We start from the raw sequence: 9,100 nt of genomic DNA on the forward strand, positions 1-9,100 counted from the left end.
AACCCTGACAGACACAATGGAAATCACTGATTACCAAGGAGTTAATGTAATTCACCAGAATACTCTTCTGTGGTTTAGGTAAGATTGTGTAATTCATTCTTAACTTTAAGACTTCAAAAGACATTTTCTGCAGTTCCAGAAAACAGTTATTTGACAAATAATGATTCTCTACTCTAGCCCTATACAATGAATAAAAAGTTCCTATTAAGACAAATTTTAAGTATAAATTAATAAAATAAAAGGATGCACAGTTAGCATGAGAAAAGCAGATCAAATATAGTGTCTGTGGTGTGGGTGTGTTAGTATCCCACACACCTAGCATAGTTAAGTGGTCAGTAACTGTTTAACTGACCTGACTGGTAAAAGTAAATTGGTCAGAACAGAAAAATGGAATGCTTACCCAATCTTTACAGGCACCAGGCAAAGTGCTAGACAAAAAAGGAGGAGATGAAGATGGATAAAATAATCCCTAATGACAAGGAGCTCCATTGTGTGAAGAGTATAGGTAAACAAACTGTTATAATACTGTAGAATAAGCGCTAATAGCTTGCACTGTGGGTACTTGGGATAAACAATGAGCTTTGTTGGTTTTTTTTTCTGGGGTAGAATGAAATGAAGGAGTTATGCTTTGCTGGAAAATAGGCGTTCCCTAGGTTCACAAGGGGGGATGAAGAGGACAGTACAGATAGAAGAAACAGAGCATGGCAAGGTCAAGTAGCAGTGAACACGAGGCCAGGCATAGGATGCACATCAGGAAGTGTTAGAAAAGACTAGAAACATTATTGAGTGCTAGAAAGGACCCTGTTTTTTGAGTTAAGTAGTTTAGATTTCATTTTTGCACAACTGGAGAATTTTGAGGATGGGAAAGTTCATTTATGCCTTTTAGAAGGATTGCTGTCTGTGACCTGCTAAGTGGTCTCCCAGGCCCCTTCAGATCCATTCTCCACACTGCAACTAGAATGATTTTCTGATCACGTTATCACATCCCCCTTCCTACCTGTTAAAAATCCTTCACTAGATTCCCATCTTTCTAGGAGAATGTGACCACAGGACTCCATGGTCTGACTCCTCCCTCTGCCTCTGCAGCCTCAATCTCAGACCACTTCCTCCTGCTCCCTTGCCTCCTGCAGCACCTTCTACCACAGGGTCTCTGCACATGCTGTTCTATCTAAAATACGGTTGGAAAATCTTTCCCATCAGATCTCAGCTGCATCACACCTTTTCAAGGAAGTCTCCCTGCCTTCCTAGAGTAGGTCATTTCCTTTGTTAGATTATCTCAGAGAACTGTGTTCCTTTCCTTCAAAACCATACTCTGGCTTGATTATATTAATAATTTCTGTCTCGCCCATTAGAATGTAAGCTCCAATAGAACTGGGACCATGCCTGTTTCCACTCATCACTAGATTTTCAGAGCCCAGCAAGGGGCCTGGTACATATTAGGTAATTAATCAATATCGCTGAATAAATATCAGTTAAAGTACAAACCGGAGTGAGCATGCACCCAAGACTGAAACTTCTGCAAGAGACCACATGAAAGATAATGAGGCCTGAACTAAGACAGTGACTGTGGGATAGAGAGGCACTCAGAAGACAAAATAAGGTTTGGTAAGCTAGAAGAAAGAGTACAAGGTTATTTATTGATACCTACAGCTGAGATTTCTGCGAGATGTGCAGTAAGGCAGCTAAAACCTAAGTCTAGAATTCAGTAGGGAGAATCCAGCTTAAATAAAGATTTGGGAGTCTCTTTTTACAGATAATAGCTAAAGCTGTGAAAATACATAAATCATATATGGGGAGTGCACAGTATTTGTAGAGAAGTAGGACAACATCAGACCTATGGAGAGAACAGGGAAAAAAGCAAAATCTTCAAGTCCCTGAAACTAAGAAAAAATGGTCAGAGAGACAGAAAAAGAAATAAAGAGAGCTTGGAGTCCCAAAAGCCAAAGGGGAAACATTTCTAAAAGGTGTGGTTAATAAAGTCAAAGTTTCAAAACAGACGTGGGAGGAAAGAGAACAACAGACCGGACAATTAAAGAAGTCATCAGTGGTCACGGCTTGAGTGATTCCAACTAAGTAGTGAGAGCAGGAGCTGCATCGCAGTAGATTGAAGAACACAGAGGCACAAAGTGGTATCCAGTAGATGCCAGGTCAAAATTTATGTTGTTTTTAGGATAGGAGAGATTGAGCTTGTGGGGGGGCAACAGTGAAGGCACCAGGGAAAAGGGAGAAGTTAAACACACAGGCTAGAAAGAGAACAATGGATGGAGGCATATGGTAGGGAACAGAATCGTAAGGACTGAGTATTGCACTCTTGAACAACTTTTCCTCTTAGATGGGAAGAAGGCAGTAATGGACGGGACAGATAAGTTCAAAAGACAAGAAAATAAGGAAAACCGCACTTGATAAACTTTTATTTTCCCTGTATGGGAAAAAAGCAATGCCACATATTAAGCATAATGGGGATGTGAATGATGACTATTTAAATAGTTCCCATAGGGAAAGGAGATGGCCAGGGAAAGTAAAAAGATCCCGGATGCGAACGTCTGAGGTTAGAAACCTTTGATTTGCAATATTATCTACCAGCATTAAGTATGACTTTCTCTGGGAATTGAGAGGCATAGAAAAGGCCAATAGTGGAGTAAAGACTGCAGGAAGAAAGGCAAAACAATGACGGGGCTAATCTACTGGAGAAAGGGAAAGGGGGCTACGGTACCACAACAGCTTGGACTAGGTAGAGAACCCACTTATGACTAGAACCAGGGAGGTGAACAAAACGTAGGTTGTAGCTAAACTCTGCTATCCTGGAATTCAGGAAGTGGAAGAAGTCAGGCTTGCATGACAAAGTGCAGGATACGGCCAGTAAAGTGAGTTGCTCAACTGGGTTAGATATGAAGGTCTCTTGAGTTGAAAAGGCTACTGAGGCTACTCTATTAAAATTTGGGTCATTAACAAGGACTCATTAGAGCAGAATGATGACATGAGTCTCCAGGGCAACACTACTTTCTTGTGATTATTTTTAGTAAAGTTGAGTGGTCACTACATTTCATTTAGTTTTGCTATCTTTGTTTAGACTATATATACACACACATAGTCTAAACAATATATATATACACACATTATATATATATAAAAAACTATATATATACACACACACTCTATCTCTTTTACACACAAATACTCCACATACCTGTTTCCAGTTTGTAATATGAAGTCACCACTGTCACACCTAAGAACACTTTGTTAAAGAGTCCCTTACAGGCCAGGTGTGGTGGCTCACGCCTGTAATCCCGGCACTTTGGGAGGCTGAGGTGCATGGATCACCTGAGGTCAGGAGTTCAAGACCAGCCTGACCAACATGGTGAAACCTCGTCTCTACTAAAAATACAAATACAAAAATTAGCTAAAATACAAAAATTAGCTGGGTGTCGTGGCGGGTGACTGTAATCCCTGCCACTCGGGAGGCTGAGGCAGGAGAATTGCTTGAACCCAGGAGGCAGAGGGTGCAGCAAGCCGAGATCACGCCATTGCACTCCAGCCTGGGTGACAGAGCGAGGCTCCGTCTCAAAAAGAGTCCTTTACAAACAACAAATGAGATTCTTCAAAGATAAATTTAGCATCAAATTCTAAAAGCAGCAAAAATTAAGATTATCCTTTTAGCCAGGCTTCCAAATAAAATTAAAATTTGGCCTCCAGCTGGTTTAGTATGTGACTTTAAGTAGAAGAAGAGGAAAAAATGTAAACTACACACTCCAAAAAGTTTCAAGTTTAAGCCAGCAGTCATGCTCCCAGCCATTTCCAGGCCTCCTAAGCCTCACACCCTGCTAGCACTGCTTCAGTTAAACTCACACCACAATTAATTAGTAGTAAGATAAGTTAGTTTAGAATATAAATAGGCTACAGAGATACATAATGCACTCAAAAGTAAAAATACCTGAGTTTATGACAGTTTTGAACATTTACAGTATTGCTCTCCAGTTACAAAAATGGAAAAATGAAAAAAGAAATGAGACTTATTCAGATGCATTTTAAATAGGTTACCAGAAACTGAAATGAATTACCTAATTCTATGCTGTACACAATGTCATGAATACAATAACATTTCTTTAATTAAGTGTCACTAGTTGGGGTTTGGTATCTTTGCTTGTTATATAGAGATGTTAACTATTTTGCCCTTGTTTTAGAGGAAGATGTGACTACTACATGGAGTGGATCCCTGAAAAGTAAAGACAATTCTGAATATCAAATTCCACTTTCAGTGGGGCTCAGTGGCACGTGCCTGTACTCTCAGCCATTCAGGTGGCTAAGAGGGGAGGATCACTTGAGCCCAGGAGGTCAAGTTCCAGCCAAGGCAACACAGCGAGACCCTGTCTCAAAAAAAAAAAAAAAAAAAAAAAAAAAAAGAGAGAGAGACCCTTTTGTAGGTCACAAATGTGACGATTGGGGTTTCACACTTATATGTGAGATGTGTCTCTCCCTCAAACTTTGTTATGACCTGAAAACCTTACCTGACATGAAAAGAAAGAAAAAAAGGAAAGAAAAAGAAAAAAATCCCCCAAACCTCGAAAACTGTTTCAAGATGGCTGAAACTGTAAACATCCCCAAAATCTGTATGGCATAAAGAACTTGCAGATTTTGAATATCTTTCCTTTTGAATATATTTCCTTTATACGCTCCTTAAAAGAAATACGTCTCTTGTGAACCCCTAATTTTTCACCCCTCCTCCACATCCTCACTTTCAGAAAGCTTCCCAAGCATCCCTAACATTTTTTGACCATTCAATTTTTCCTAACTCAAATATGAAGCCATTCATTGTATACTATAATTTGAATTATGTGGACAGATACTGACTGTAATAAAACTATGATTCTAAAATTTACACGCAATTTTTGATTAATGTGAAGTTCCCTGGAAATTAAACTCTTACATTACCACCAAACAGACTACTTTGTTAGCCTTTTCAGTATGTATAATCTCTTTAGATGCTAACTAAAGAGATTCCAGGCCCTTCTCTCACATAAAAATGTTTTCTACTTCCCAATTTTGGTGAGTTTTTAAAGAATAATAATAGCTACTACTTATTGCATGCCTCTTGCAAGCCAAGCATTGAACTAGGCTTAATACATATTGGTTAATTTAATTATCAGACTAACCCAATAAGCCCCATTTTGCAGATGAGGAAACTTCAGTTCTGAGCTGCCTTAGGTCAACCAGTTAGCAAGCTGCAGAGCCCTAACTTGAACATGAATCCCTTCAGCTCCAGAATCCATGCTTTTACAGTGTATCTGCATTGCTTCTTCATTTTGGCTAGTAATACAGTATTTCTTTCTTTGTTAATTTCTTTGTCGATTTCACCATAAATCCTCTGACATTTCCTTAATGTATCTGCACAACAGGCTTAACAGTTCTGCAAAAAAAAAAAATCAATTTCTCTATTATTCTAGCACAAGTACTGTAATTCTATAATTACGTTAATTTTGAGATTCAGCAGCAATTGTTTTAAAAGTCGAATAGCAAAACTAACCTAGTCTACACATTCCTATATATAGATAACATGCTTTGAAATCCTAACACCTTAACATATGGTAAGAAAAAGGAACAACTCGCAGAAACTTCACTTTTGTGTATCACTTTAATGCTCACTTTTGAATTGACTTAAAAAACCTCTAGTATTTTTGTCTATTTAGATTTTCAAATTTTACAAATTTATATAAAGGTGAAAATCCACTGTTAAAAAAAAATCACTAACATGTGAGGCAAGGTATAGGTGGTGGACTTCCCTAGAAATATAGTAAGAGAATGTAAAATAGTTTATATAAAATTAAAGTTATACTATGTGTCAGAATTTCTGATTTATATTTCATTTCATTCAAAGCACTGCAAATGTACCTTGCAGGTCATGGTACCCCTAAAATATGTTTTTAAAGTCAGGAAATCTTAACATGTGGAGATGGTTTATGACAAGTTACATAAAATTGAATACACTACATATATTAAAGTATCACTTTAAGATCAAAGTAGAAAGTATATATAAGTATCAAATTCAGAAAGTGAATACAAATGTTTAGCGTTGGGTTTTTTTTTTGTTTTGTTTTGTTTTTGGAGACAGGGTCTTGCTCTGTCCTTCAGGCTGGAATGCAGTGGTGAAACCTTGGCTCACTACAGCCTGCACCTCCTGGGCTCAAGTAACTATCCCACCTCAGCCTCCCAGTTGCCACCACAGGTGCGTGCTATCACTCCTGGCTAATTTTTTAAAAATCATTTGTAGAGACAAGCTCTCCCTATGTTGCCTAGGCTGGTCTCGAACTCCTGTACTCCAGTGATTCTCCCACCTTGGCCTCCCAAAGTGTTGGGACTTACAGGCGTGAGCCAGCGCACCAGGCCTAGCACTGTATTTACCTTCACACCATATTATCTGAACCTTGCAAAAAATGGCTGTGAGGAGAACAGTACAGGTGATATTATTTCCTTATAAAGAGCAGAAAAATTGAGACTCAGACTTGGGGCACCCAGGAAGTAGGTGGCACAGCCCAGACTTAAAGCTTGAGAATGTTAGTTCCCTTCTACCTACCCTTTACTATACCCGCTACATCCTTAGCAGTGGTTTCAAACATGCACGACACCATCAGGAGTAAATGATATCTGTATCTAGATCCAGAAAAGCCCATTTGATGAGAGGCGAAAATAAGGTTAAAATATTATTTAATTTTAAAATTAAAAAAAAAAAGGCTCCATGAAAAAAAATGTATTCACTTTTTGGTCACTGGTAATGTCACTGCATTAGGTTTTCTCAAGGATTCTTAATGTCGCTCATATTTTTTTAAGCACTCCTATGTCCCAGGCACTATCCTAGACTCTGGAAATACAGACTCTTAAAAATACTCCAAAATCTCTACTCTCACTTGTTACATGCAGGAGAGAGGAGACAAAACAAGGCAGGAGCAAAATAATTTGTATATTTACTGAGACATAAGGGCTCCAGAGAAAAATTAAGGGGAAAAAGCAAAGGAATGAGCGCGTGTATTGACAAGCGAGGGGAAAAACGTAGGATGTTACTCGTTCACCTTGCAAAGTTTATCATCCACATTCAACAGCTGTTAAATAAGCCATCAAAATACTAGATACGTGGGAAGAGAATTTACACACTCCTAACATTCCTATCCTCTCCTACTTCAAGAAACAAAATTACTCGACTCCTTGGCACCGCTGTTCAGAACCTCGATTTATCCATCAGACCTTGTTTCTTTAAAGCATCAGGGCAAAAAGTTCGTTAACTGGTAATAATACCAGTTGAAAAGACAGAAATTAAAACAATCCGGCGTGCCTCCACTGTGCCGGTGCCCGGCGGCCACCGCCCTTCAAGTCGAAAGCAGATGCCCGACTCCAGTTTCTCGCTCACCCCAATCTCGGAGCTACCAGGGGGCCCCCCATCACTCGGGCCTGTGGCCTCCAGGCCGGCACTCCTCAGACCCTGGGGCCGGGCCTCCGCCTTCCTCGGCCCTCGCGGGGCTGACGCTTCAGCGGCAGATGCTGGCAGTACCCCCAAGTCCGCCCACCCGCCCCGAGCCAGCTCGGCAGCGCAGGGGCCGCCCCCGCCCGCCCGCCGGCCCCTCGCCGGCTGCCACGTAACCCTTCGCGGGAACCAGGAACTGCGCCGCGCAGCCGGAGGGAGGGGGCGGCGGCGGGTCAGGAAGGGGGCGACGCGGCCGTCCCCACCCCCCTGCGGGCCGCGATGAGGCCCACCGGGACTTTGCATCCCCGGGCCGGCCGCTGGGGAGCTGCCGCCGGCGTGGGGCGGGACATGGCAGGCCTGCACCTCGGGGACTGGGGGGTCCGCACCTACCCCGGACCCGAGCCCCCCGCGGTCCTGGGCGGAGAAGCCGGGGCTGGCAGCTGGAGCCCGGGCCTGGGCAGGGGGTGGCGGGGCAGGCGGTTGGGGCTCGGGGCGGGCTCACCTCAAACATGAGCCCCAGCAGGAAGACCATCGCCACACAGGAGACGATGTCCGCGTGATTCTGCAGGACGAATTCGTGGCTCAGCACCGGGGGGCTCTTGGTGCTCTTCTTGCGAATCGCCATGGTGGGGCCGCCGCCCGCGCCTGCAGGTGCTCCACCCCGGCTCTGCTCTTCCCAGCTGCTCACCGACTCGCCGCCGCCGCCGCCTCCCCCTGGCTGCTCCTCACGGCCCCGCTGCAGCCGCTCGCTGGGGCTTCACTTCCCATCCCACAGCCAGTACGCAGCCGCCGGGCCGCCCGGGAGGAAAAAAAAAAAAGAAAAAAAAAAAACAAACAAAAAAAACAGCCAGCCCGCAGCGGCGGCGAGCATGCGCACCAGGGAGATGACGCTCGCTAGTGCCGCGGCCTCCTCCGCGAGGCCACAGCGCCACCTGGGGAGCGGAGGCCGCTGGCTCGCGGCCGGGCGAGTTTGCTGGAAAGTGAGCGGCGCGCCCCTGCTACGCACCGGGCCCGGGTTTGGGAGTCGTTTGAGGCGCGAGCTTCCTCCGCCTGCTCAGCAGCCTGAGACCGCGACCGGGTGCTCTCCCGCCCTCCTGGCCACCCAGGGATTGGGTGTCAGTGGCCTGTTGCACACTGCCACTTCTACAAGTGACTGCCACCGTCAGGATAATATAAAACTACAAATACTACCTGACTCCACAGGGGTACGGTGTATTCTCCAGTTTTAGCGTCTGCCTTAAAAAATTAACCTTAGAGTTAAGCACTCCCGGGGACTTATTTCTACCCTTTGTAAGTTTGGACTAACTTTAAAAAAAAGCTGACCCTATTCTGGTCTGCCTGTCCATCCCCACCCCCATCCCTGTCCCCGTCACCGTCCCCATCCCTACCCCCATCCCCCACTGGCCTCAGACTGAAGACGAAGGGATCAGTTTGGGTTTACTGGCTTCACGTATATTTAAATTAACAACATGTTTTAGTAATCAAAAAGTTGAAAAGGATCGTGGAAAAGGCACGTCCTCCTCTTATCGTTTTGCCCAAACCAGGAGTCCTTTGTATTCTTTTTCCTGAAGAATTGCTCTCCTGTTTACCCATGAGCCAAATGTAGAAACCAAAGTCATGCTAGATTGAGCCCTTTCAGGGCCCTTCCGC

At 43.6% G+C, this 9,100-nt stretch overlaps 1 protein-coding gene and 1 non-coding gene across 3 annotated transcripts in view; one reads left to right on the top strand and one right to left on the bottom strand.

The window, feature by feature from the left end:
* The window catches only part of TRAM1 (translocation associated membrane protein 1), a 32,780-nt gene extending 24,452 nt beyond the window's left edge, over positions 1-8,328 (bottom strand). Inside the window, exon 1 of one of the 2 annotated variants that reach the window (XM_005563514.5) lies at positions 7,953-8,328. In XM_005563514.5, the coding sequence (XP_005563571.1) occupies positions 7,953-8,075 (123 nt within the window). In that variant the 5' untranslated portion in view covers positions 8,076-8,328. Of the gene's footprint in view, positions 1-7,396; positions 7,542-7,952 lie in introns of those variants that run through there. The other variant, XM_065519360.2, reaches the window with a different exon arrangement.
* Positions 4,410-4,516, top strand: LOC123575422 (small nucleolar RNA U13). The gene has a single exon (XR_006700709.1). It is a non-coding gene; the product is annotated as a small nucleolar RNA U13 (small nucleolar RNA).
* Positions 8,329-9,100: the final 772 nt, after the last annotated feature.

This window comes from Macaca fascicularis, chromosome 8, assembly GCF_037993035.2.
Source record: "Macaca fascicularis isolate 582-1 chromosome 8, T2T-MFA8v1.1".
In the NCBI taxonomy this organism is placed as follows: Eukaryota; Metazoa; Chordata; class Mammalia; order Primates; family Cercopithecidae; genus Macaca; species Macaca fascicularis.